At 42.8% G+C, this 15,699-nt stretch overlaps 1 protein-coding gene across 7 annotated transcripts in view; it reads left to right on the top strand.

Moving 5' to 3' along the window:
* Nucleotides 1-15,412, top strand: part of syt7a (synaptotagmin VIIa) — a 61,364-nt gene extending 45,952 nt beyond the window's left edge. For 6 of the 7 annotated variants that reach the window (XM_085914798.1, XM_085914799.1, XM_085914802.1 and 3 more), the window contains 6 exons: nucleotides 6,466-6,568; nucleotides 7,323-7,590; nucleotides 7,672-7,841; nucleotides 7,948-8,062; nucleotides 9,164-9,363; nucleotides 10,612-15,412. In XM_085914798.1, coding sequence (XP_085770924.1) covers nucleotides 6,466-6,568; nucleotides 7,323-7,590; nucleotides 7,672-7,841; nucleotides 7,948-8,062; nucleotides 9,164-9,363; nucleotides 10,612-10,716 — 961 coding nt within the window. In that variant the 3' untranslated portion in view covers nucleotides 10,717-15,412. The remainder of the gene's footprint in view (nucleotides 1-6,465; nucleotides 6,569-7,322; nucleotides 7,591-7,671; nucleotides 7,842-7,947; nucleotides 8,063-9,163; nucleotides 9,364-10,611) is intronic. The other variant, XR_015066460.1, reaches the window with a different exon arrangement.
* Nucleotides 15,413-15,699: the final 287 nt, after the last annotated feature.

Genomic DNA, 15,699 nt, shown 5'->3' with positions numbered 1-15,699 from the left:
CATCTTCTAAACATAAATGCTTTTGGATTGTCCACCAGGTGGGAGAAGCGAGTCTTGGGAAATGTTTTCTGTTCATGACAACGGTGGTTTGTTTTAGTGAGCCAAAGTGGTCAGTTTGACAGTATTTGCACCTTCTGGGTAAAATTCGATAGCCTACTTGGCGTAAGCTGCATGTTTGATTTCCCCCGTTGGCCTATTAATCTCCTTTTAACCTCACTTCTGATTCTGTGACAAATTGGAGACAATTTGGAGATAAACGATGTGACACGCGGCTTGAGACGCCGTCGTCGGGTGAACAAATTTGGATTATTCGTCACACCAATTATATCTCACTCGCAGGTGTTTCATCAGCGTTGAGACGCCGAAGACATGAAACTCCAACGTTATTACAAGACCGAGCGGTTTTATCTTTTTTTTTTTTCGTACAGCTGTAGGACAACACGACAGTCGTCCGCTATCTAACAAAAGCACTCTCCGACAAACCATAAAAGTTTCCCTTGACACGTTTTTCCTCGAGGTTAATTCAATACTGCAAATATGAGAGAGTTCTTTGTGGAAAAAAAAAAAAAATGCCTCTTTTATGAAAATCAAAACTCTCTAGTATGAAATCCAGAATTAGCCTTTTCTGCCATTTCCTACATATTTCGTTTCGGGGCTTCTTCAGTCATTGTGCTCACCTGGAAACCTTCTTTAATAGCTTGTGAAATCCACTAATAGGAGCAACAAAGGACAGACGCCGAAAAGCCTTCTTCACCTTGATTAGCTGTGATTGAGTGCGTTTAGATTAACCCGAGGTTCATGTAATTTCGTGGAGATAGAATAAAAAATGGGAAGGTATATTGAAAGATTTAAATGTCCCTTACCTGTGCTTTTAACTCATTTGGCTTAAGCTTCCTCTTATTTTGTTTGTCTATTGACAAATTACAAGCTGTTTTATAGTGAGTGATTTAGCCACATTTTAATTGGATGTTAAATACAGTTAGCGACGCTGACTTTCTGGGAGTTGATGATCCCCGCAGTGTTAGCGCTGACTCCGCAGATGTCCGACAATGATCGAATCAATCAAGCATTTTGGCATAGCGCTTATTATCGTCTGGAAGCCGCTTGGAGCTGGAGAGACACAACTGCACTGGCTTTCATTTTCACTTTTTTTTCCATCTCATAACAACCTGTGTATTGACATCAAACATGCTCCTGTCACATATCCTTACGCTCTAAATGGATACAAGTATTGAGACAAATAACATCGTCAACTCCGAATGAACGGCCTAAAACTCAAAGAAACACATTTGTGTGGAAATTTCATTGCTGTATTCATTTCCTGAAAATGTCCTCATGCTTTTGTCCATGTAGAGGAATGTACTCAACCCATTTGGCAATATGAGTAACATTTTGCCGGCATAAGTCAAACATCATAGACTTTTTTGATTTCAGATCAATTTCATTTATTATTATTCTCCATAACAGACACTGACTCTATAGTAAATTCAATATTGTACATAAAAATGGCTAATTAGGCCCTAATGGCTCTTCTTCCCCTTCAGCGGCACGCAAATGCTTAATTGTTACTTTGCTGTACTCGAAAGCTGAGAAAGGCCGCAGCATTCATTGGGGGACCTTGCGTATGATCAAAAATACGATAAAACCGTTGAGTTTACGAGACGGCGCTTGGTTTGACAAATAATTTTCTCCACGTGAAAACATGAGTTGAAAATATTCCGTTGCGAGAGATTGGAACGGAGCATGCTGAGAGATTGATGTCGCGGGCATCCACAGGCCTTGGCTATTAGAAAGCTTAATTAGAACGTCAGAGTGGCTTGTTAATGCCTCATTGGTCCTTACTCATAGAATTCTGTTGCGATTCACTGAACCTATACAGTAAAAGCTCCTCCCGTGTTGCTATAAAGAGAAGCCACATTCCCCAAGAGCTTTGAATGTAGATCTCTGCGTGAACAGCGAGTCGGGCGCCCAATGAAGACGGAGATTGGAGAGAGAGGAGGCGGGATGTATAGTCGTGCCGCATTAACATTCAATCCGCTTGCCTGTGGCCTTTCAATTATTCAAGCATGGATGTTGCATCATTTTGTGTAAGCCAGCAAAGACGTTGCTTGTGTTAGAATACATCTGGGAGATATTAATAGATATAGACGCACATTTTCCGAGCCTGAAAGATGGCCGAGAGTGCCTGTTTAATGCCAAGTGGGCTAGACCAATGTATTTTATATTTTATCAGATGGCCGCGATACTTACTTACTGTATGGACGCGAAGAGCAAAATCAAAGACAGATGGAGGTCGTGACCTTTATCCGAAAACCACTCGAAACAATCTTTGCCTATAATCTAAATGTCATATATATTGATTAGACCTCAAACCTTTTACACCAAATATCACTTAAAAAATGCAAGACCGAATGTAAATTCAACAAAAATGTCTGCCATCTAGTGGTGATTGGTGGCATTACAACTTAAAACTATACTAACTAAACTATATGACAGATTTTTTTTTCCCCTCAATATTTTTGGGGTGGCAAAGTTTATCAAGGGTCCACTCAAAGTGGCCCGTGGACCGCCAGTTGCCCACCCCCGCACTAGACAGAGCAATTTGAGCATCACTAGATTAGACATTACTATGCTGCCCTGACACGACGTGCCTCCTATCCCAGGAGCTTTTCAGGCCTAACTAATCAGCTCTCTCTCCAGGCGTGCTGATTAAGTTGGCCCATGAATCTTCCTATCTCTGCGGTTGGCGTTCATATGTGTACATCTCCCGGGAGTGCACATCTTCCTTCCAATTGAGTAATCGGAGGCTGTGCTGTGTATTCTGTGCATGGGCCTGACAGCAGGTACAAGGCTTGCTACACATGTGCTCCTCAAATCAATGGACGGGGAGACGAGCAATTAGGAGCTAAAATGGGATTCAACCGTATCCTGCCCCAGAACAGGTGGCTCATTTGCTTATGCCAGAGTCTTCCATTTCAATCTGTATTCAAAACATTTTTGGGGCACTTGAAGTGGACCTGTTATGTTAATAATGTTCGAGAAATCATTCAGTTGAGCTTAGAGACTAAAAGTAAAAATTACAGGCGCTGGGTTGGTATTGATTGTCTTTAGACAGTCTGATCATATTGGCCATGGCTAAAGGAGTAAATTCCACAACTGTGATTTGAAAAAATTCCCCAAAAGCATTTAGACCTCGTTCTCTGTGAATGAGGCAGAGACACGGACGGCGAGGTTTAGTGCCTCCCGTGTTGCCTCTTGTGGAAATTGGATTTCAGCACACGTTGCTATTTAAGTCACGTTCCCAGCCTCCACGCGCACGCAGCAATCAGTTAACAGTGAATGCATCCCAGGCCAGTTTTGATCTGGAGGCTTTCTCAAGCAGCAGGATGACTGGGCCGACATCGCTTCATGTGAGCCTTTCATCCCGGGGAGTTTCCACTGTGGCCGCTAACGGGTCGGGGCAGCACCGAGATTGCAAAACGCCACGGCGTGTCGGTGTGTGTGTGTCTCGGGGAAGGGCTGGGTTGGTTGGGCTTTGTTTCTCGCGTCTCTCTCCAGCCTTGAAGTGGAGTGTCGTTTCCCCCTACTTCGAGCTGCTGGCCCTCGGTCAGGTAACTAAACAGGATAGTATCACAGGACGGTGAAACCCACAGTGGCCCCGCCCGCCTCCACGTGTGTTTGTGTGAACGTGTGTGTGTCCGCGAGGCGCTCACCCGTACCTGTCATATATCCTCAACTTTGTTCTCATCGTGTTTGCCTGTTTGCTGCCCCCCCCCCCCCCTTTTTAATACACCTGCCCCCGTGCCCACCCCCAACACCCCCCCCCTAAATCCCAATATGTATGATCTATGTTTCCAAAAGCCGTTGCTATGCCAACAGCCCACTTTCTGAGCTGCAGGGGAGTCTGATCTGAATTCGTCTCAACACTGCCGTCTACTGGCTACTGTAGGGAACTGCAGGCTCTTCAAGATCCCATAGGCTTGCTGTAAAATGCTATATTACATCAATTCCTAGATTTTAGGGGAGAGATTAGATAAGCCCAAAGACAAACCTTATCTGAATTCATGATACACTATAAAACCTGGAGGACAGCAAGTATTTCCGGCGACTAATGTGCTGTAGCAGCCACTTTGTTAAAAGAAGCAAGAGGAGCCACCTCAGGTGCTGCCGAGCAGAATGGCAGGAAAGCCAATGCCCAGGTTGCAGAAGTTTCTACCCGAGAATGCCATGACTCCTTGAGTGAAGCATGAAGGCGAATGAATAATTGAAGATGTTGACTCCCCCATCGTTACTTGTGAGGTGGGGGAGGAGGGAGGTACCTTGCAAAGCATCACCTTCTGCTTTCAGAGCTCCTTTCATCTCAGTCTCCAATCGCGATTTAGAACTTTTTTTCCTCCGGCTTTTTAACTTGTTGCCTGCAGTTTAAAAAAAAAAGAAGTAAAACCCTTGAAAATGGAATCCCCCGCAACTAATATAACTAACAGATTGATAACTCTCCCCCTCCCTCCTGAAATTGATTAACACACACCCCTCCTTCCCTTTGCTGGTTGAAGTGATTGTGATTTTGTGCTTGTCCCGTTTGCTCGCTTTTTCTGTCTGTCTTTTTGTCAATATATCCTCCCCCCCCCCAGCCCCAGTTCTGTCCTTGTGTCTGCAAAACAACACTGAAATTTGGTGAAAGCGAACATTTTCAAATTAAGGCAAAACTTGACAGATGCTGGCCAGACAGAAAGACTTTTGTTTCCTGCCTATCCTAGGCATTGCCCTCACTCTCTGAGTGACTCCTACTTGCATATATATGTCTTATATGCACATGTAGCCAATGCCAGTTTGTGCTTTGGCTCGCCCGCCCGCCGGCCCGCCGGCCGGCCGGCCCTTGTGATCCCAGTCGTCACTTTTAGAGTGTTGCTAAATGGTTGGCAAATCAGGCTAGATTCCAGTTGACGTGACTTCATTTCAAGTAACACCCTCTTTTGTGACACTCTAAATGTGCATTTCCCCTTTTGAGTCTGTCTCCTTTGACATGTTATTCTAAAACGTCATATTTTATTCCATGATTGTCATATTTCATATTTTCCTTTTCTGCTGATGAATGTTTTTTTTTTTTTTTTTTTAAATCGCTCTCTCCCTTCAGCATGCGTGTTCCTTTGTCTACTGTAATATTGTGAACTCTTTTTTTTTTTTTTTTTTTTTGTATCTTCTTCTTTGATACTGATCAGACTGACCAAACTAAGCCTCTCTTGTGTTTCCAGGCTTTCCTACCTTCCTACCTTCCTTCCTTCCTTCCTTCCTTTCTTCCTTCATCCCCTATCTCTTCTTGCAGCTCTCTTTTTTTCCTAATGTGGTGTTTGTAACAATCTGTTTTGTTTTTTGCCTTTTTGTGACCTCACTGTTCACGCTATTAATACTTGCTATCTTTTCTTATACAGACCCAAAAAAAAAAATGATTCTCTGCTTGCTTTTCTCTTTCTTACATCCCTTATTGGACCTTTTTATCTTATCTACAGTCTTTATGATTTCCATCAAGTTTATTATGTCTTCAATCTTCTGCATCCGCTCCTTTGATTTTATTTATTTTTTTCCTTCATTTATTGCCAACCGGTTTTTCAGTGCTCTTTTCCAAAGTGTCACATTGTATTTGGTCAGGACATCTGGATATTTGTATTGTATGACATGCTTCCTTTAATTCCATATTTTAATTGTATGACCTTCTTTTGCTGTTTACATTGTGTACACCTTTGACTTTTCATGCTGTACCAACTCAGACGTAATTCCGCCTTTTCTACAATCCGCATTGAAGGGAACAGCTGTTGAGATTTATTTACATTTAAACATCAGCTCTTCCATGTCATCTATTTTTTTCCCCTCCTTTTATTTTAGAGATAAGATTTTATTTCTGATTACACACACTCGACAGACGACACCAAACTGTCCACTGTCTTGCTAAATGTCTTGTCTTCTACATGTCGCTGTATATGTTTGTCTTGTTGTTTATACGTGTCGATTATCTGTGGGTGTCTTGTCCACGTCCTCCCAGGGAACTTAATGGTTGGCTCCACAATTTGGTTTCAATGAATACAAATTTAGTGGTTTATTTTTGTTCACTTGCTGGAGGTTACTTGCTTGTCGGAGGTATGGATGTTTGCCACGCTGGACATATTGTCCAGTTATTTCAGATTCCAAGTTCCATCAAATGCAAGTCCACACATCAAACAAACGTCCTCCCTCCGAGCACCCGTTGTTAATCTGTGGATTTTTTTTTTTGTTGGCAGATCTGATTTGGCTGCTTTCAAAGAAAGCACAATCATCTTTTGAAGTGTCATCTATCCCCCCAAAACAAATTTGGATTCAATTGTGATAGATAGTTTTCATGTGCCAAACAGGTGGAGGTTGGACTCAGACAGACATTCTGTCTTTTTTTTCTGTAGATGTGTTTGTGTGCTCAAGGTGTGTTTGTGCTTCCAGGGGCAACAAGCCAGCTAACAGTCCCAAAGGCCAACCCCCTGATGGCGATGGCCACTCCTCCGTGACCGACCTGGCTAACTCCCTCACTGGAGACATGGTGATGGTAAGACAACTGACACAAATTGCTACACCATGTGTCCGAAATGTTCCAGGACTTGTTATGTGAAAGATACATTTCAAACCCAAACTACAAGGGATGGTGAGTTTTGCCATAATATCTCATGTCTGTGTTACCGTGACAACGCGCCTGCCTGACAATGGCTTGAGCATCTGACAGTTCCCTACTTACCCAACCTGGCTTTAGAAGATATGTTTTTCTTCTCAAGGGCGTCATCAAAGGAAACCATTTTGTCATCAAGATGTGGCCGTGATGACAGAGGTTTCTGAAAGAATCTCTTCAGGAGTCCCGTTAAGAGAAAAATGTGCCATTGAAACCAAATATGCTTTGAATATGAAATCTATTTTTTTTCTGACTATTCTTGAAACGTTTTTGACACACCAACTATTACGCTTTGATCAGATAACAAACTCATAAGCGATTTTCATGAGCAAGATTCAGGTTATTATGACTTCAGAAAATTGAAATTGAAAGTTCTGCTGCGCGGTGTTGCTCCAGTTCAGGGATTGTCCACCGGTGGTCCGCGGCCCTCTCGTGGTCCGTGGCGGTATTACAGGTGGTCCGTGAAACTGAAAATGGACAATAATTTTAGCATTTCTCCCCCCCCCCCCCCAAAAAAAGAAAATATTTTGACTTGATTTATTTTCCAGCGAGTTTTTTGAATTATTTACCCGTTGTTTATAAATCAGGAAATGCAACGTGCTGGTTTGAAATTTGAAAGCACATGTGGTCCTTACAGCTGTCTCCAGGTTCAGAAGATGATGACGGCGAGGGTCCAATCAGTGAGAAGCTTGGCCGGATCCAGTTCAGTATAGGCTACAGCTTCCAGAACACAACCCTTACTGTCAAAGTTCTCAGGGGCCAGGAGCTCCCGGCCAAGGACTTCTCTGGTACTTCAGATCCCTTTGTCAAAATCTACTTGCTGCCTGATAAGAAGCACAAACTGGAGACCAAGGTCAAGAGAAAGAACCTCAACCCCCACTGGAATGAAACCTTCCTGTTTGAAGGTATGTGGCTTGGAATGCTTTCATTTGACTGATAAAATATTTGCCTGATTAAAAAGAAATCATCTTCCTCCTCTGTGTTAGGTTTCCCCTATGAGAAGGTGAGAGAGCGCACACTTTACCTTCAAGTGTTGGACTACGACCGCTTCAGCAGGAATGACCCCATCGGAGAGGTCTCCATCCCACTCAACAAGGTGGAATTGGGTCAGATCAAGACCTTCTGGAAGGAGCTCAAACCCTGCAGTGACGGCAGTGTAAGAGAGCCTGATGATTCCATTCCAAAGTTTGAATTGCAATTTCTTTTTTTTCTACTTCAACCGACTCAATTTGATATTATTTGATGATGTGTGTGTTCCTCAGGGGAGACGAGGGGACTTGCTGGTGTCTCTCTGCTATAATCCCACTGCCAACACCATCACTGTGAACATCATCAAAGCCCGTAATCTCAAAGCCATGGATATCGGAGGCACCTCAGGTAGACTTTGCTCTTTCTCTCTAACCCTTGCTCAGCAGTCATGAGACCTTGGAGCGACTTTGGATTGTATGACGTCGCACAACGCCTGCTCAATATTTATATATTCAATGCCCCGCTCCGTTCCGAGGACGCCTATCGCCTGGTTCCCGATCAGGGTCATGCCGTATATAGCTGTGAAGCAAGGTGACATTACACTGACAGGGAAGGTTCCTGCTGTCAAATTAGAATCCACAATTCCCTAAAAAAATGCTAAAAAAAAACCCAAACACCATTCATCACAGTCTGCCAATGCACAGAGCTTCTCAATAAGACACAGTCACGTTATTGGTTCTTTACAGAGGATAAAGAAGATATGCATATTTATTTCTATTATACGGCTACATTTTTTTGTGTTCAAATACCCGTCGCTTAAGAAAATAATGACGTAACAACACCGATGTATTTGTCTGACAGTAAGAATCACATTTTTGTACAGGTACTAGCTTTCCTTTTTTTGTTAAAGGTCAAGTCTTCAACCCTTCACACAATCACACAGTCTCTTTCGTTGATTCTTTTGCTGTAAAGTGAACTAAGTAATTGTACTTCCCCTCCATAATTATCATGACTTTAGGAGTGCTATTATGCCCCGTGCGGGTTATGCCCATTATAGAACGACAGTCTGATAAGGCGGCCCAGTAAGTGCTTTGAAGCCACGTTGTGGTATAATTTTCACACACACACACACACACACACACACACACACACACACACACACACACACACACACACACACACACACACACGCGCACACACACTGCTGCATAAGAGCCTTTTTTTCTTTTTTTTTCTTTTTTTTTCTTTTTTTTTTACAAAAGGATGATTGATGTTTCAAAATGCGTGAAAGAAGAACAATAGTAGAAAATGAGTATATTTGTTCTTCATAAAAGCATCAGTATAGATGCTCAGCCCTTGCTTATTGATTTCTTTGTTTTGACCGTGAGCTCAAACTATAAATCCCCATCATTGTCCCATAATATAGCAATTAAAAGAGAATCACCCAAAAAAAAAAAAAAAAACGTCACAGACATTTTGATGATAGCTTACGTGACTTCCACATTGCAGATCCCTACGTGAAGGTGTGGCTGATGCACAAAGACAGACGTGTGGAAAAGAAAAAGACAGTGACGATGAAACGCTGTCTCAATCCCGTCTTCAACGAGTCCTTCCCCTTCGACGTTCCCGCCCACGTGCTGAGGGAGACCACGATCATCATCACTGTCATGGACAAGGACAGACTCAGCCGCAATGATGTTATCGGCAAGGTAAAGTCTAGCGTCGAGGCTTTTGTTGTCGTCGCCCTTTATTACGACGGGAACGTCTCCTTCAGATTTTCACCTCAGGTTAGACGCCAATGTAAATACGTCCAAAGTTTTGGTGTCATGATACAATCCCTCATGAATATTTACAATCCACACATAAGCATACAAATAAATATCATCAGTCATCTTCAGAGTCACTTGATTGAAATAACATAACACTTGATTTAATGCCACAACACGACTTGCCCTTTCTGGGGCACCATTTAACATTATGCCGCATTTGCGTACAGCACTGTAAAATATAAAAAGATTCCGGTTTCTGCTATATGGAGTCAGAGAAGGAACGGTTAACAAAGTTAATTAGTTGAACTCCAGCTGACTATAGGTGAGAACCTCTGCCTGCTCCAGACTGCAAAGAGAGTATAAAAGATGTATTATTCCAAACTTATGACTTTCACATTTTCAGAGTGGCATAAAAGGGTGTAAAGTAGCCGTAACTACATTTCACATCCTTTCCATATAGAAAAGGCTTTTTGGCAGAAAGCTGATGGCATAAATTTCCAACGCAACCACGGTAGAACAGCTCTTTGCTGACAGTCAAGTACACTATCACATTAGCATGAATATAAATAAAATAAATAAACAAACAAATAAACTCGGCCGATTGTGCATTCTGTGAGAGTGCGCTTTTCGCATCAAGGTTTTTCTTGTCTTGGTTTTTTGTGCAGCAGGTGTAAAGTCCTTGTCAGGATTGAATAATGGTTCTAATTACTGACGTTACTGATAGTTACAGCCCTACGAATAGTGTATCTTAATTATTTCTGCTACGCCAGCGCTCCATTGTGAAATGTTGACAGAAGGTACAATTAAATTGTTTTTTGACCTGCCATCATTCACCAGAGAAAATAATAGCGTTTTGATTGCACGCTGACGAAATCAAACTGGGTAAATTAGCAGTTTTATTTGGTGCTTTGAACACTGGCGGAGCTAGAAGGGGGGAGACTGCGGGGCCACTGACCCACTCTCTCGCGAAATATGCTCGGACCCAGCAGGTGCCAGGCCAGATAATTGACACCTGGATATTTTCAGGTTTTATTGTTTTTTTGTTTTGGTTTACATAACGCGCATGAAACACGTCATAAATCTTTATCGGGATTTTGTCAGAAATGTTGAAAAAAAAAAAAAAACGTCTGAAAAAACCTTTTCAGATCTCAGATTGAAGATATTCAATATTGCTTTTCCTTCTGTTAGATCTACTTGTCGTGGAAGAGCGGTCCAGCGGAGGTGAAGCACTGGAAAGACATGCTGGCACGGCCGCGCACCAACGTGGCCCAGTGGCACGCTCTCAAGGCCTGATGGCACCGCCCACTTTCCTCCATGCCCCCTCCTCCCCCCTTCCGTCCTCCCAGTCCCGTCCTTATGCACAAGACTGACTTGCTGCCGGGCCGCGAAACACGGGTACAATTAGCCATCTGCTCTCTTAAACCTTTAAACTCTTTCTCTTGTCCTCCTTTCATCTGTTCCTGTCTCCAATTTTATTTCTCAGCGCTCTGTCAATGTTTTTGACTCATTCTGCACTTCTGACCTTGGTTTCAATCTTTGGTCCATGAAGGTGCCAGTCCCTTGGAATCACAGAGAATCATATAGTGTATAATAATTTCAGAACACAATACTATCCAGTATGTACTGTATGTACATAAACATGAATATATGAATTAGGCTTCTAGATTGGCCGTTCCCTCTTCCATTGTTGCTCTTTCCATTCATTTGTTGTAGCTTCCATTATGTTGCTCTCTCCTTTTTCGTGCAGTTGGTGTGGTTTAATGTTTGGCTTAAGCCGTAGAAAGCAATCAATCCTCGTTTTTTTTGTTTTTTTTTTATGAAACCAGCTGAGCTCAAGATGGTATTGATACTCGTGTCTCTCTCCTCTTTTCTCTTCTATTCTCTCATTTCCTCTTTATTGTTCCCTTCTTTCTTATCCTCTGGCACAATATTAGTGCCCCCGACAACCGACCCCCCCCCCCCATGTCGTCTGTGTGCTGTGGGTGCTGTGCTGTAGCTCAAAACAAAACTAGAGTTTAAAAGATATACTGTACATGTACTGAACTTTTCCGAAGCTGGAAAAGCAGGAACACGACAAACTCATGAGGCGGATCACTCCTGATTTTTTCAGAAAATAAGCCCTTGACACGGAGAGAGAAAAAAGAAGACGTGGAGGAAAACAAATCAAAACAACTTTAAATCCCAGACGCTACGATGATGTCATTTTTTTCCCCACAGCGAAGGAAGAAACCACTTTCAAATGTTCTGGCGACAAAGGCAACGCAAAGGTTGTGCTGTTTTGTGTGCATGACTTCCAATGTGTGCGCTCACTTCAATTTGTGGATTGAATTCTTCGTGCTGCCCTGTGCTCTTGTTTTTGCCCTGTTGTGCTGAACATCTCAAAGAATCGCTCCATCCTCCCAAACCTGTTTGCCTCCGTGGCGCATCTGGTATTAAGTGTGTGTGTGTGCGTGTGTGTGCGTGCGTGTGCGTGGTGGAGCAACACGAATTAAGTCTTCTCTTTTCTCTTTCTCTCTTCTTACTGCCATCGCTTCCCCATCCTCTTTTACTGCCCTGCCTTCTGAACGAGGGCACGGGGGGGAAGTTCTATCTGCACTTTTTCAAAACGTAATAATAATGACAACCTTGAGGTTGAGGATGGTTTTGATGTTGATTATAATAGCGGTGAAAATGAAGGGAGGAATGAGCCAAAAGGCGAGTTGGGGAGAGGTCGCCTCTGCGCTGTGACTTGAGGGCGTGGAGATGCGGAAGAGGACACGGAGGACGGATGAAGGGCTCTCGTTCGCCTCTTTTTGTGCCGCTTGTTATTTTCGGCGTGTTCGCTGGCGTGCATTTGAATATTTCCTCTTGGCGCTTTGCTGTGGAGAGAACGATCTCGGCCTTGCTTGGCTCGTCGTAATGAGGCTCGCCGAGCCAGCGTTTTTATGACATAACGTGTAAAAAGCATGATCAGAGCTTCGACCGTCGTCTGTGTGTTGTCTGTCGGTGTCGTGATCAGTCGGGCCGGGAGTAGATTCTGACTTTCTTGCTGACCCCCTCTGAAAAAAAAAAAAAAAGTTAACATGGAATTTTTCTTTCGCACTCCGTGGGTGTGATTTTTGAGGATGGACTGATCTGTGACTGTGAGATAGTGGAGAAGCAGATAATCTTTTTCCCGAGGTGCTTGAGAGCAGCGCTGTGTTTTGTCAGCCACAGTCAACTCACAGTAAATAAAATAGATTTCCACGGACAGCATGGAAGAACCCTTTTTTTTTTTTTTAATCCAATCTGGGAGTGTTGTTAATCCTTTTTGGTGTGTCAAATTTACAAGAAACATGTATCTTTAACAATTGCACTTGACATAGGGGTTGTCATTGATCATGCTGTTTGTGTATTTTTCTTTTGTTAAAAAAAAAAAAATCATGATCATTTAGTTGGAGTTCTGCTAGGCTCAATAGCAAAAGGCTTAAACCTGCTGGGTCAAAACTAACTCAACTTGGGTGAAATAGGGTCTGGATCTAACCCAATCTTGGGTGAAGGTAACCCAATTATCTAAAAGCGAGTGTGTTAGGAAAGCCCTCCAGTATTTTTTTTAGTGTTCTTATAACTTGTAATTTGTTACCAGGCAAATGTATAGTTTTTTTTTTGGTTTTTTTCCATCTCATTTGCTGCATTGCCATGAGATAACCTCTGTCTTGTGTATGGCTCTGCATTAGAGAGACAAGCCGGAGTTAGCAAGTGTGAGTAGTTAGCCACTCAAGCGCACAAGCAACAAACTTCACTTCAAGATGAAGTCATTGCCATCAGCTAAATCATCATTTTAGCCTTATCTGCACAAGATTAGACATCTCTGTCTCTAAGCTAGTCTGGCTTGTTCGTGTGTCCATTCCTTGGACGGAAGGGAACACAGTTTGCTGAGGCGACATTTGCCAGGAAAAAAAAATGGAGTGTGCCCTCATTAGTAATCATAAAGATGCTGGAAAAGGCTAAAATGGAAGAAGATAATCACTCAGTCGGTTTCCTAAGGTGAAAATGCAGGTGATGCACTTGCACTGCTTTTCTTTTTACCGTGATTACACAGTGGTCAAGGCGGGATAAATCGCCCCACTCGACCCAGAAAATTGGCAGAGATGCGTCATTATTCGGGTTTTGTGTTTTGACGCCGCTTCTGCAGGTAGCTTGCGAGGTGGCCACTTTTCAAACACCACAGAATGCTTTTGTTTTCCTTCATGCAAATTTGTGAAGTCACCCTATCACCTTGGTTTGAACGGAAATATCCCTTAGGCACAATTTGTGATATGATCTATGTTTTTTTTGTTTTTGTTTCCATGATTACATCTAGTGCAAATGAATAGTCATACTCAAGGTTGCTAAGTAAACAAACATTAGAATGCACTTTTTATGATTATTCCAAAACTTGCATAACAAACAAGCTCTCTTTGGCAGCTGCTCTAAAAGCAGCAGTGTTGGAACAAAAGGCCATTTGAAACAATAAAAGAGAAAGCAATTTGCAAACCTAACTTTTTATGGAATTAGCACCTGTCGCGGTGACATTTGTGATCAGACCAGAGTAAATGTTCAGCTTTGAAACATTTTTATGCCTGACTTGCCAAAATGGGTCGCTACCACTGTTGGAAAAATGCTGCTGGTGGGATGTCATCGGGGAAAGCGTGCATGCATACATTGGAACAGCTGAATCAGCAAATTGTCGTTTTGGGTCGTGTGTGAGTCGCGACCTTACGCAGGCGGACTCGACCTCCAGCCCCAAACTCGCCTTTGGACTGGTTTAAAGCATTTGTTAAAAACCAGTGTGACTCCTCCCAATCAGAGTTGAAGCAAGCGTTATTTGAATTGTAACAATAACGAGAGTCAATATATATTTTTCTTTGAGTTCACATTTGATTGTCGGTCAGTGTGTGTGTGTGTGTGTGTGTGTGTGTGTGTGTGTGTGTGTGTGCTTTGGTGTTCTTGTGTTGGGTTTCTTTCTTTCCAAACGTGATAAGGAAATGCTTCTGTTTTTGACAACTTTATGTAAATATCGTTGGTGGAAATGAACATTTGTTGTTCAACGAGTTTTCCTTTTGTCACTTGAAATGATGAAGAAAACTCGTTCGTGATAACAGTGGTGATGTTGACCATGGCGATTCTAACAGCCCTTCTTGAATAAGGGATTTTGATGTCCGCTGTATTTTTGTAGGAGGGGGTCCCTGCGCTTGGAGGAGGAAAAAGGGAAAGGAGTGCTAGCCGATGCATCCCGGCCGGGCCCACTGTAGCAACACTGCCACGTCGTTTTGCTCTTAGAAATTGAATGTGAGAGGAGCCTGAGCCACTAATGCACTCAGATATGTGTTTTTAATGCCAAACATCAAAAGGCCCGTCGCTCTGCCCCCGACCGTTCGAATCCTGTCTTCTTATAGGCTTTGGGATTGACTCTAATGCCATTGTGTTAGACAGGATTGACCACGCTCACACGCTGATGATGCCAGAGCAAATTTGGAGGTGGGCATTATGCAGCTAGAGGCCAGAAGTGGATAAGCACCCAACACCACAAAAGCATCTTGCTAATTTGCACGCTAATTGGATTATAGGTACCTGCAAATTATCAACACACGTTGGAGAAATGACCAATTATTATTTCTTTTTTTTAATCATCTGATTTTGACCAGAATCGTTTGACAAAGCCGCACGGCAAAATTGAAAACGCACAATCTGGCTCCCGTTATTTCCATCCATGTCCACTGTAATGACGGCTATGGTTTCCCATTTCATATTTCAGACCAGCCCCCACCACAAAAGTGCTACAGTTACTCCAGCAGTCGGCAAAAAGGACTGTCAATGCGCTCCGGTCTCCATTTGTAACGTCCCCAGGGGGGCGGGGCGAACGCACATTTATCGATGCTCTAAAAATAATCTTTGACTCCACATCCATTCGCTCTCTCTTGCCGGTTGAAGTAATAATAATAATAAAATAATAAAGCAGCTTGGATCCACTGCCATCATGTGTGGGAAATTGGATGGGGGGGGGGGTCATCACAGTTCTTTTGGGATGCTGCGACTAGCACTTGCGTTTCTTCACCTCCTCTCGGGACTTGCCGTGGCTCACCTCCTCAACAAAGAGTGCTCAAGCTTAAATACACACAATTGTGATGTGTACAATCTAATTCCATGTATTGATTTCTTTCTGTATTTTTTGCCAACTTTGTAAAGTGTATAAATATCTATAAATATATGAACAAGACAGTACTGTATAGATTTTAGCTGCCTGCTAAGGTTCCTAGTATATACTTGGTAGACTAA

This window comes from Syngnathus leptorhynchus, chromosome 6 (genome assembly GCF_054491065.1).
Source record: "Syngnathus leptorhynchus isolate UIUO chromosome 6, UIUO_Slep, whole genome shotgun sequence".
Taxonomy (NCBI): Eukaryota; Metazoa; Chordata; class Actinopteri; order Syngnathiformes; family Syngnathidae; genus Syngnathus; species Syngnathus leptorhynchus.
The sequence above is the reverse complement of the archived record's forward strand: the minus strand, read 5'-3'. Positions and strand labels throughout refer to the sequence as shown.